The sequence below is a fragment of the Microtus oregoni genome, unplaced genomic scaffold (genome assembly GCF_018167655.1).
Source record: "Microtus oregoni isolate MIOR12 unplaced genomic scaffold, Mior012 000003F_ref0000135, whole genome shotgun sequence".
Lineage (NCBI taxonomy): Eukaryota > Metazoa > Chordata > Mammalia > Rodentia > Cricetidae > Microtus > Microtus oregoni.
Genome location: NW_024543062.1, coordinates 56,740,609 through 56,753,871, shown reverse-complemented (window position 1 = coordinate 56,753,871; position 13,263 = coordinate 56,740,609). Strand labels below are relative to the sequence as shown.

The 13,263-nt window shown below is 46.4% G+C and overlaps 1 protein-coding gene across 1 annotated transcript in view; it reads left to right on the top strand.

Annotated features, from left to right (window-relative positions):
- Window positions 1–458: 458 nt before the first annotated feature.
- Nckap5 (NCK associated protein 5) overlaps window positions 459–13,263 on the top strand; it is a 769,956-nt gene continuing 757,151 nt past the window's right edge. Inside the window, exon 1 of the mRNA XM_041648822.1 lies at window positions 459–527. Within this exon, the coding sequence (XP_041504756.1) occupies window positions 459–527 (69 nt within the window). The remainder of the gene's footprint in view (window positions 528–13,263) is intronic.

Genomic DNA, 13,263 nt, shown 5'->3' with positions numbered 1-13,263 from the left:
TGTGGTTCTGGAGTGTGGTTTTCTGGGTTTGAGCTCATGGGCTTTGCAGACAGCACCTGTGTGCACAGAAAGAGACTTGTTCCGGCAGATGGAAAGAAAACAGGTACGGAGCAAGTGTGGCGTGATGCAGAGTTTGCTTTTGGCACAGTCTGCTGATTTAACGCGCCAGCCCATCCCCCAGCCCTGCAAACACAAACTATAAAAATACGTGCACCTCCACAAAGATGGCTCAAGTGTGTGCCCCTGAGAGAAGTCTTGCGAGCCGAGAGGCCTCGCAAGTGTTAGACTTACTGTTTGGGTCTGGGCACTTTTTTGGCCCTAGTTTCTGGTAGGAACAGTGCAAAATGAAAAGTTTAAACACTGTGCTTGATCACAAAACCTATGTTCACTTTTTGCAGTGGCCGTGGAGACAGAAGGGGGATTCTGATAAATTGCAAAGGAAAATCCATCACTCACCCATGGAGGGGAAGAGACAGCTGTATAAAAGGGACTTTGGTAAAAGACTCTCTCTGGACAGCAGTCTTGTGGTAAGTGCTAATATTCACTGACCACTGTATGTGTTTTGGCTTCAAATACGTTATTCTTTGACTGTTATTTCCTGAACGCCCAGCTCCTAAAACCCTGATTCCATTTACCCCATTAGCAACACCCCTTGAGATTTGGGCTCATTTATTTTTTACAAACTCAAAAGCCAGCAAATTATTGGAATGTTTGTATAGTGTCTTAATAGGTAAATGTCATAATCTGTCAACATTACATATAATTGCATTAATTCTGGCTGAAATAGACATTAGCCTGTACAAAAATGCGCCTGTGCCTTCAGTCCAAATGCCAGGCCTATGTGTAGTTGCTCCAGCATGAGTAAACTGTGGAGCTGAACAAAAATTCAATACAGCTCTGAAGTGTTGAAGAGCCGAGAAAGTGGCCGAGGGCTCCATTTCATCCTACATAACATTTCTTTCTCACTCTGGTGGACACTATTCCTTAAAAAACTGGATTTAGCATGTGTGCATACGCTGTGCATGTGTGTGAGAGTGTGGTGAATTCTTGTGGAGATCATAGAACTGCTTCCAGGAGTCCAGTTTGCCTTCCACCTAACTGGGGCAAAGTCTCTCTCGTCTCGGCTGCTTGCTGTGTATTCCAGGCTAGCTGGCCCTGGAACTTCCCACTGGTTCCCTGGTCTCCACCTCCCATCTCGTTATAGCAGCCCTGGAATCTCAGGTGAACGCACCATATCCAGCCTGCTATGTGAGTGCCAGAGACCAAACTCAGGTTGTCAGGCTTGCTCGGCATATACTTTTTACCAACCACAGCCTCTTGCTGGCCCAGTGGACATCATTCTTAACAGCATGACTGGGTTTCCCTTGGTGTGTGAGGATATGGTTAGTGCAGGGAAACAGGTTGTCTCTGTGCTTAGAAGCTGGACTTCTTTTCCACAGGCTCTGGATCACCACATGTAAGTTACCTCTTCTGTTCCATGTTCCATGTGACCAGAGCGGGAAATCAGACGAAGGCCCTCCTTTAGCCCAGTCCTCTCATTAGGGAACTGTAGATTGCTCTTGGCCCCCTCTTTTGTGTGAGTATCAGGGCTGTGCTGTGCTGACAGCAACTGTTCTAGAGACCGCTATGTGGAACATGGCTGATAAAGCGTCGTTGGGCATTAGGGAGCATGAGCACCTGCATGCTATTCAAGTACACGTGTGAAGAAGCCAGGTGTGATGGCAGTGCTCGGAAGTGGAGCAGGTGACCTCCAAGACTGCTTGGACAGCTGGCCCAGATGATTTGGTCAGGTCCAGGCTTGTGAGTGACTCTTTCTCAAAAACAAACTGTGGTGGACCAGGGTGCCTGAGGAATGCTCGGATCGCCCGTTGCACTACTCTTACACATATATACACACGCACACACACCTCCGTATCCATGTCCACCTCTCCCATCCCACACAACTGACGAATGGGTTTGTCAGTTATGCCCCTTCAATTCTACTCTGAGTCCAGAGTAGAATTCTTTTAAATTTTAAATGCAGTAGTTTTTTAAATCTGTGGACTTAGTTATTTTTTTTTTTTGTGATCATGGCCACTTCCCTTTTCATGAGTGAGGTTCTGGACGCTGAGAATGGGATATGCACACTATCCTCATGCCAAGTTCTTTCATGTGACCCTGAACCTGGTGCCGACTGTAGGCTTCATGTTGACCAGCGTGATCGCCAAGGCTACAGACGCTGGTAATGCATTAAGTGTTCTTTTCTGTGGATGCAGCCACACCTCACACACCAGATCCTGTGCTATCTGCATGGAAATGGGCAAATGAGGTATGTGTTCTCCTGTGTCCATTCCCTTTACAACTTCTGGGAAAGCTGGTATACAGGGGTATTTTCTCAGCCTCTGTTGCAGGAGAAAGTCTTCATGAACATTGTCACGCCAGTCTGATCTGTCTTGGCTTAGGCAGAGACAGAGACAGCAACAGCCATATGGTACGATGAGAACAGTTCAAAAGGATTCTTTTAATCCAGAAATAGCATTCTGGTTGGTTGGTCTCCAGAGCCACCTATTTTTGCTTCTAGTCTCAACTAATATGCAAATATCCTGTCAAGGCAAACATGCTAAGCTATTGTCTTTCAATACTCCATAGCACCAGTCCTTAATAAAAGACCTTTGACCAAGTCCGAGGGTGAGCCAGAAGAGTGGAATTCTATGGATGCTGTTGGTAAAGAGAAGGATATGTGTAGTTATTTACTTTGTGTGTGTGCACATGTTTACATGGCAAGGCATGTATGTGGAGGCAGGGGACAACTTTCTGGGGTCAGTTCTGTCCTTCTATTATGAGGGTATTGAGGATTAAACTCAGGTCCTCAGGCTTGGTGGCAGCCTTGGTCCCTTTACCCACTGAGCCATCATATTGGCACCCACCCTGTTTTTTGAGACAGGGCCTCACATTGGCCTGGTAATTTTAAAAGAGGAGACTGGTGGGCCAGCAAGCCACAGGGATCCACCTGTCTCTGCCTCCCCTGCTCTGGGATCACAAGCATATACCACCAATGACAGCTTGTTATATGGGTTCTGGGACTCGAACCCAGCTCCTCCTGCTTGTGCACTGAGTGCTTTACCAAATGTGCTATCTTGCTGGCTCTCTGTTTTTTTGGCCTGGAATTTGCCAAGTTGGTTACACTGGTCAGTAAGTCCCAGGGATCTGCCCATCCTTGCCACCCCAGCAAGCTTGTTATACTAAGCCTGGCGAGTTTTGTTTTATTTTTTCTTCCTACATTCATTCTGGCAATGGAACTCAGGTCCTCATGCTTACAAGTCAAATGCTTTACCAAATGAACCATCGCCCAGTTTTCTCTTTGGTATCCCGGATTGGTAAACTAGGGATGTATTGGTTCTGTAGTCCATTGCCTAATATAAGAAAGAGTTAAGACCCAGAGAAGTTTCCTGCTTTTCCTAAAGCTAACCAGAAGAATAAGATCAGGCCAAGAACCCAGGTCTCCATTTCTCATTTCTATTTTTTATTTTTCACTAAATATTAGCCTAGGAAGAGATGTCCTTTGGGGAAATTAGGTGAATGAAAAGGAAGCATGGAGTCTTCACAGCTCGAGACTCTAGTGCAATAACCATTATGACCAAAGTGAGCTAGGAGACCCAGTGGTGATTCCCTCATTTAAACTTTGCAGAAGAAATTTTCTCCTCATGTATCCTAAGAATAAGGTACTATTAACCTTATTACCTTTTTATTTTCCTTAGTCAAATCATGAAGAGTTGAGTTAGAAATTATAGCACTCTTAGAGTGGCTCTTAAACATTTTTTTTAGGCTGGAGAAACTATAGAATGAAGGAACATGTAGTTCAGATGAAGAAAAACAAAGAAGGAAAAACAGTCCATGTCCTTTAGTGACAACTTGGAGGATAGGCACAGAGGAATTTGAAGTGTGGGTGGTGTCTGCACACGTGTGTGTGTATATCAGGTGTATGTGTATGTGGGAGGAAGGAAAAGTGGGGAGAGGGAAGTTGGGAGAGATCTCACACATGTCCACAGTTATAATCTTTAGTCTTTGATGTTGGTGATTTCACTTCCTAAATGACCCTTTATAAGGATAAAGTGGTATTTAAGTGGAAGGGAAATGAAAAAATGTAGGTTCCCAAGTGGGGAGGAAGGCCAGTGGGAGCTACCTTAGCTGGCAGCTCTGCGTGTTTGGTTGGCAAATCACACGTTAAGTTTTGAACCACAATGGCTTCCCTCCCTTAGTAATAGTAGCAGAAATTTATTGAAGTTAAATACATGCCAGACTGTCTACTCAATGCTTTATATGGAAATTGTTGGCTAATACAACAGCTCTTTAAGGGAAGAATTCTGGATGTCCCTATTTTACAAATAAGAAATCTGCAGCTTGGTCCGTGCCTCAGCGTCGTCCAGGCTTGGGACTGGTGAGGAGGCTGAAATTTTGGGTTGGGTCTGGCTTTGTGTACGTTAAAGCTCCCAAGTGGAAATCTCTTCTATGACAGCCACAGGGAGACTCTCTGTGTTGCTGCCCTGCCCCAGAGGCCTCCAGCTGTTCTGACAGAACCAGAAACTTTCATGGGTACTACAACACCTGCCACACTCATGCCCAGTGATAAGGGAGACCAGTCTGGTTGCAGAAAACACAATCCCTCGAGGCGTGGTGTTGGGAGAGAGGGAGGGAGGGAGGGATGGAGGGAGGGAGGGAGTCATACGGAATAAGCAACAGGAGTACTGAAACGTGGGCTTAGGTCTGCTTTCCGATCTTGTGATTTTCTTATTCAGATTAACCAGATCTTTGAACCAACCCTCCCCCCCTCCAGTTTAGAAAGCATTTTATTGCCCCAGGGGAGTAGCTGGGGGGAGGTGGAGCACACCCAGCTGGTAGGTAGCTGTCCTTCCTGGCCAGGTGCAGCAGGGTTCTACACTGATATTGAAGAACTAAGCAGATTTTTTGGCTAGACTGCTGACTGACGGTATAGAACCAGCAGGATTTCCCACTTCCAGAGGGAACGCTATTGTTTAGTTCACTGCTAGGCTAGCAGTTGGTGCCACCCAGGAGGCATCCTTCATCCTTTAGGCTTTCTCTGGGAGAGACTTTTCTTTGTTCCCCTCAGTAAACTGAAACAATGGCCACCTCTTCAAAGGCTCCCGTGAAAATGTCCCCATCCAATTGTTTTTGAGACAGGGTCACATTCAGGCCAGGTTTGCCTCAAAATTGCTGTCTAATTAGCTCTAACTGTCAACTTGACACAGCCAAGAGTCACTTGAGAAGGGAGTCTTATTTGAAGGATTGCCCAGCTCAGGTTGACTCGGTGGGCATGTTTGTGGGGGTTTGGTCTTGGTTATTAATTGTTGTCAGAGGGCCCAGCCCACTGTGGGTGGCACCATTCCCTGGGCAGGTGATCCTGGGCTTTGTAAGAAAGCTAGCTGAGCATAAGCCTGAACGATCTAGCCAGTAAACAGTGCCCCTCCATGGTTTCTACTTTAAGTTCTTGCTTGAACCGCCCTGAGTTCCTTCAATGATAGACTGTAAGTTATAAGTTGACCAAAAGCCTCTCTCCCCCTAAACTGCCTTTAGCTAGAATGTTTCATGACAGCAGCTGAATGAAACTAGACCAGGCACTGTGTAGCCCAGAATGACTGTGTGTTTCTGATTCTGCTTCTGTACCGAGCTCTAGGAAGAAGGTGTGTGCCTGGCTAACATACAGCACTAGGAACAGAATCCAGGGTTTATGTAGGCTAGTAAGATACTCTACCAGCTTATGTCTGGGCCCAGATAATGAAGGATATTATCAAAATGTCCTCCCTGATGGGATTTTAGTCACTTGATTTAACTTATTGCCACATGCACCATTTGACAGTATTGACACTGTAGACCCAATAATTCCATGTGGTAGGCGTGTTCTGTGCATTGTGGGATGGTTAGCAGAACACCAGCCTTTTACTCAGCAGGTGCTAGTAACAACTCTTCTGATTCTGGCTACCCAGTCAGCCTCCAGACATGACCAGCTGTCCCTACACCTTGAAGCAGATCACCCCTGATGGAGTTCAAAGATAACTTTTAAGAGGACATAGGCCATGGCCTATCCATGTTTGTGCTCCTAAAGCCTGACACATGGACTGTGCTTAGTGTGATGAAAATGGGTTTGTGCTTCCCTGTGGGTAGCTATCTGTCTGTGATCTCCAGACATTAGCATGGAATCCAGGTATGGAGAGATGCTGTTGCTGTTTGCAATGATTGGAGTGAGAAGATAACATATTACTCATGCAATATGATGCTGCTGTGTATGTTCTGTATGTGTGTATGCGCATGTGTGTTTATGTGTGTGTATACATGTTCCTGTGTACAGGCGCATTGTGTGCATGTGAAGTGTGTGTGTGTGTGTGTGTGTGTGTGTGTGTGTGTAGAGGCCAGTGGACAGGAGTAGCATCATTACAGTTTGTTTTTGAGACAGATTCTCTCGCTGGCTTAGAGTTCACCAAGCAGGTTCACCTGGCTGCCAATGACTCCCAAGTCTTTGAATTGAATGAAATGCTTCATTTTAATGTGTATGTATACATTTTTATAGGGAAAATCCATGTGGTATCATAAACTTCTCAAGGGCATCTGTAACCTGAGGAAGGTATGGCAGTTTAATTGCACTGAGTGCTTCCCAGGCATCTGCCCATGGACCACTTCCTTTCTGGGGACATGGAGTAGATGCTCCGTAGTCCCCATCCTCCATCATCAACTGTGTTTAGCTAGGGCAGTAAGTGCTACCTGTCAGTCTCTCATGTTGTAGTTCTTTGCATCCTTGGAGTCTCTGAGATCAGTAAATCAAAATAGAAACTAGACATGTTTTGAAAGCGTTTGCAGATGCTGTTATTGATGAGGCAGGGAATTATCTTGCATCCTTGGCAGGAATAAGGACAAATGGGTGGAGATGTTTGCTTGGCATACCCTGTTTCCTTATGGTACTAAGATTCGCTTGTCATCTTCCTGGTGTCTCACCATCTTTCAATAACGGGCATTATCAGAGCCTCTGAGTTTCCATGGCAACTGATTTTACTGCCTTTTCCTATGGCAGGCTCTCCAGTGCTTTGTCCATAACAACAGCAGTGTGTTAATCAATCTCTTTGCGGGTAGATCCTCAAACCCCTCAAACCCACCAGGCTCTGGAGTATCCATCCTTCTGGCATGTTCCTCCTACATTCTCACTTTCAGGGTGTTCATCCCATGGGATTGTTTTCTGATGCCCTATCTGCCAACGGTGAGACACTCTTCCTGTGTGCCCTTTCTTCACCGGCGGGTACAAGAACTGAGCACCTGGTGGGCAACGCTTTGCCACATGAGGGCCCAGAAATGCAAAGCAGGGTTTCTGCTAGTGTGTGAAACTCTAACAATCTAGTGTATTCAGGGAGCCGAGCGCTAGCAGCATGCACTCAGCAGGACAAGCAACAGCATTTGTGCAGCTCGGAAGATGACATTGTGGGTGAAGTGCTTACCACACCAACAGAACCCAGTAAGAGAGCGAGGCACAGTGGCAGAGATTTGTAACCTAAGTCCTTGGGAGATAGAGACAGGTGGATTCCTGGGCCTTATTGGCTGGCTAGTGTATTCTAACCAGTGAGCTCCAGGCCACTGAGAGACCCTGACTCAAAAGTGAGGTTGACATACCCTAAAGAATGACACTTGAGGTTGACGCATGGCCTCTGCAAGACCTGTACACCCCATCATCCCCCAGCCCCCGCTTGCTAGCTCTCTTTCTTTCTCAGGATTGAAAAAGCAATTACCCTTCTGCTTTTATTGATAAAAGTTCTTAGCACAAAGAGAAGGACTTACTTTTTTCTCTTTACAATATCAGCCTAAATTTAACCTGTGGTTTCCCTGCACTTCCTGTAGCAAAAGTTTACCAAGAAAGCTATAGAGCCTCTAATATCTGCCTGGGTGTGCTAGGTTTATACTAGGTTTGTAGTTTCTAGACCCTAGGTAAGCTCTGCTGTAACCCTGGGACACTTTCCTGCTGTCCCATCTGGCCACCACTATTCATTCTCTCCTGCACATTTTCCTCTCCTGCCTCTTAGTGCAAGGCAGGTGCATCACACAGCTAAACGATTGGGCTTCTTCGCTCCCATTGCTTCATCTGTGTAAATAGTCCCAACTGTCCATGTGTCAGAATCACCATCAGAATCTCAGCTGTTGTATACTAATTGTCCATCCTATGCTGTCATTTATTATCAGTTAACATTTATTAAACACCTACAGGGGTCACAGGCTGTACCAAGTTGGCCAAGCTTAGCCAGTATCTATGATCTTTTTGCCACTTTGGTTCACAGCCTTCATCTCCAACTCAATTTCAGTTTTTATTTCGAGAGCCAATCCGGGAGCATCATATTCAAACACTCCACTTAACGTCAGATGAGCATACCGAGTCTCCTTCCCGTGGATGAGTTTCACAGTTCTCTCTGGTTTGGAATCCCTTCTATAAGCCCCCACAGAGGTTTTTCCTGGTTCCTTTACATTCTAGGCCATTCCAGATGTTTCCTCCTCATAAATTTCCATCCCTTAATGGGGCTTAATGGATCATAATTGTCCATTTCTGAAGGTGCCTCAGAGGTGGATTCCCCTTCTGTCTTTCAGCACCTCTTCGGTCCTTGGTTTGAAGTGGCTGCCTTCAACCTAGTTGATTTCCTAGTACAGTTCATTCACAGACTGCCTTATGCACATGGCTGTGTTGAGGGAAATAAAATCATTTAGTCTGCTGAATTCTGGGATCCATCTGTCAGAGCTGGCGCTGTGAGGAGCTTGGGGGCTGTTGGATTTTTTTATATGGGAAGCTCTTGTTGGAGGCCTGCCATCTTTGGAGGTAGAAGAGCTCAGAGGCCTGGCAGTCATTCAGTGTGAGTGGGGACTGTTCGGAGACACAGTGCTTGCAGGCATCAGTGAGGTGCCCAGCGATGAAGCTGCTGCTGTCATTGTTGTTTTGTTCATGTGGTGTCCCAGCTGGCCCTGCGAGCATGGGAGGAGGTGATGCGGACAGGGCAGACAGGATCTTCTGGGTCACATAGGGTGGCCTGCTTGGTGAAGTTGATAAAGAGGGAAGAAAGCTGAGATAAAGAGAGAAAAAAGGGAGGGAGAGAGAGATAGGGCAGAAAGGAGAGAGAGAGAAGGGGGAGAAAGAAAGAGGGAAGGGAGGGAGGGAGACAGAAGAAAGGAGAAGAGAGGGAGGGAGGATGAGGGGGAAGATAAATGAAAGAAAAGGGGAAAGAAGGAGGGACAGAGGGAATGAAGGAGGGAAGGAGATACTTGAGTGAGATATATCTCATCCTGGTAGAAGGATCTGAAGAAATCCCCACAGTCTAGAAGCCATCTCTGTTATTTTTGTCAGTTGGGAGGAAGACAGATGGGATCCTCAGGCCAGGTCACAGGAGGGGAAACAAGGAGGTGGCAGGCAGGGAGGGTGGGAGACACATCAGGACCCACGGGATCCTGTACTAAGGAGGAGCCATTGCTGTCTCAGGGCAATAGCTGTCCCTTCCTAGTAACCCAAGGCTTGAGGAGTCAGCCAGCTGGCAGAAAACACCACCTTAGGTGGAGGGACCATGGCCAGTGGTGTCCCTAACAGCAGCAGATGAGAATGCCATCTTCTTTCTTCTCTGAGCTCTAGTCCCTTACAGTGACTGCCATCGGCTGAATCCATTTGAAGTCAGAGGGACAGGTGTTCTGGTGCCACTCTGGGACCAGTGCAAGGACAGGAAGTGTGGAAGGTGGATTCACTCAGGAGGGCTAAGGGAGTGAACTTGTGTTGAGAGGAAAACCAAGCATAGATAGATGTGTATGTGTATGCGTGTGGGTAGTGTATGTGTGTGTGTGTGTGTGTGTGTGTGATGTGTGTATGCTTTGTGTGTGATGTGATGTGTGTGTGTGTGTGTGTGTGTGTGTGTGTAAGCATGCCCAGTTAGCAGTGGAAACAATGGTACAGCGTTGGTCTTCCTCAGAGATAGCAGCTCTCTACCTTATTTTTGGCACAGGGTCCTTTACTCTTACCCAGAGCTTGTCAGGTTAGCACTTTGCCTACCGAGCCATCTACCTAACCCCATAGCCTTTTGTTTATTTGTTTATTTATTTGTCTGGTTATTGAGACAGGGTCTTCTTATGCAACCCTGAATGTTCTAGAACTCACTATGTAGACCAGGTTGGTCATGAATGGAGAGATTTTTATGAACCTCTACCTGAGTGGTGGGATTCAAGGCTGTCTATGCTTCCTGAGTGTGCTACAGCTGTGGAAGTAGGCACTACCACACCCAACAATCCATTTTTGACATGGCGTTTGAAGTGAGTTTCTGTGTGTAGGTTTTCAGTCTGGCTATTTGCCTGAACTTGATCCTGACGAGACATCTTCAGAACTCGGGTCCTATACACCTGTGATACGATCTTTTCCTCAGGGTCCCGGATGAAGATGCTTGGTATACCTGTGGATGACACTGGCTATATAGGAGGGTGATCTGTTAGATTGGTCACTTCTCTAGAATTCTACATTCTTGGGCTAGGGAGATGGCGGTGTGGTTAAGGCCCTTGCTGAGCGAGCTCTGATCCCCAGTATTCGTGTAAAATAAAACAGATCTGGTGGCAGATACTTGTCATCCCAGTGATAATGGGGAGATGGGGACAGCAGATCCCTGGGGCTCACTGACCTAAGTCTAGCCTACTTAGTGACTTCCAGGGTAGTAAGAAACCCAGGCTCCACAAAGGTTGATGTCTGAGGAGTGACAGCCTAGGTTTCCCGCTGGCTTCCACATTCATGTGCACACTCGTGCTGCAAACACCACAGTTGCATCCTTACACGTCTACATGGACATACTCACAATAATAATTAAATGAAGGAACGCATATCTTGTACAGACATGCTTGGCTGAAGAACCCGCCTGCATTAGATACGCATGCCTCTTGCCTGTATGAGCTTGGCCATCTTGCCTGCCTTCTCTGAGCCTCTATACCTCTTATATATAAGCAAACAGTTGCCTTTCCTTCCATGGCCAAGGGGAAGAATCCAGGGGAGTAACTTCGGGCGCACGCAGCACTGAGCCTTGCATGCCCTCTTCTCTGTATTGTGCACACAAGATGGCAGCTCTCTTTGTCTACATATAGAAGGGGGAATTCAGAAAAGGCATTGTGGGAGCCTAGGCAGTTTGAATGCACACCTTACGAGACCTGGATAGAGGTGGGCAGTCCTTGGGCTTCCCACAGGTCAGGGAATCCTGATTGCTCTTCGAGCAGATGAGGGAGGGGGACTTGATCGGGGGAGGGGGAGGGAAATGGGAAGCGGTTGTGGGGACGAGGCAGAAATCCTTAATAAATAAATAAATTAAAAAAAAGAGATAAACTAAAAAAAAAAAAGAAAAGGCAGGTTTTTCCCCTTTGCTTTTTAAAATATACATATATGGTTTTTAAGAAGGAAAATGGCATAGCCAGGATGCTTTCAGCCAGAAGTGTCCACCCCAGTCCTTTGCTACAGGTTGTTTCTTGCCAAGCCCAGAATTCCTTTCTTCTTACTCCAGTTGCTTGGGAGTTCCCTATTAATGGCTATGCCAGACCTTTTAATATGGAACATTGTATTTTTTTTTTCTGGAACTTTTGGGTTTCTGCCCTCATAGCTGAATTCTGGCCAGTGACTATTTATAACAGGCAGTTTTATTCCAAAGTCTTCCAGAAGTGCCCATGCTCTTCCAAGCGCATGCACAATGACTTGCTGTGCCCCGGGTCCTGCTGAGTCTTTCTTCCAGGGTCCCTGTGGGATCAGACTAGTGGGCTGGGCTGTGAGGCTCCTCTTTGTTTGCCTTCTGTTTTCAGTTGCTCTGAGCTCTGCCAACTTGGAGCAGTGGGAGATAGATGGGTTTGGGGGACGGACCTGGAGAATATTTCCCATCTAACTGCCTTCCTTTACTTTATTGGGGGAGAAGCAGAGGACAACTTGGAGGGGTCAAAGTAGAAAAAAGTTTTCCACTACATAAAGAGAAAGAGGAAGCAGGGTTTCAGTGGCTTCTTGCCAGGCCCCAGGAATGCGCCAACCCTGGGAATTGGCCCTTGGCCAGTCTCCTCAGCGGCTGCTGACTTGGGAAAACGGGCTCTCTGGTGGCTGCCAAGAATGTAGACAATGGCCTTTTGGATAGCTCGGCTTTTGAAAGTTTGGCTTTTGTTTTATTATCACCAAAAGTAACATTTATTGGGCACCTGTGTATGCACGCCAAAAGATAAAATGCATGATTGGGCGTCTCTGTAACTTAACCAGGCAGAAGCTCCAGGTCCTGGTTAATATAGAAAGCCTGCATCTAATGAGGATCTAATCCTCTACTGGGGCACGCTGCTACCTTAGACATGAGTGCTGGGCAACATGGAATTCTAGAGTTAAAGTGTGTTTTAAGTGTCGAGCTGAGCTGTCAATGAAGTCCGTTTAGTCTATTGTCATTGGTTGAGAAAAGTCTTTGATATAGACCAGGTGTGTTCTGACAGTGCTTGGTTTAGGATAGAGTAGCTCTGATCTGCACTGAACACTGTTGTCTGAGAGAGAAAGAAAGTGGCTAGTCTCACACACACACACACACACACACACACACTATTAATATGTCATCTACTAGTAGGGAAATGGTGGTGATGATTTATTTATTTTTTAAGACTTATTTTATTTTTGCTATTTGTGTGGATGTTTTTGTGCCTATGTTAGTATATACTATATGTGTGTGGGTACACACTGGGGCCCGAAGAAGGTGTTGGAATTCCAGGGGCTGGAATTATAGGTAATTGTGGACCATTCACTATAAGTGCTGAGAGTCAAGCCTGAGCCCTCTAGAAGAGGCGCAACTACTTTTAACAGCTGAGTCATCTCCTCAGAGGCCAAATGATGCCATTTCTACAGTGACCTTCTTTATTTTATGAGGACTCTATGGAACTGGCTCACTAGGTCACACAAGCATGGGGATCTGAGTTCAGTTCCGCAGAACCCTCTGGAAACAAACACCCACAGCCTCAGCACTGGAGAGGCAGACACATGGAGGCTCAGGGCTCTCTGGCCAGCCAGTCTTACCAAGTCCATGCATTGCACAGTGAGAGACATTGTCTCAGAAAATAAGGAGGGGCCGCAGATGGCTAAGCAGGTTAAGGAGATTGTCTCACCAGTCTGAGGACCTGAATTCCACTCTGAGAACTCCTGGAAAGATGAAAAGAGAGAATCAACTTCACAGAGTTATGCCTTGCCCTCTAAATGCATACCATGGACATGTCTCCCCAAAGCAT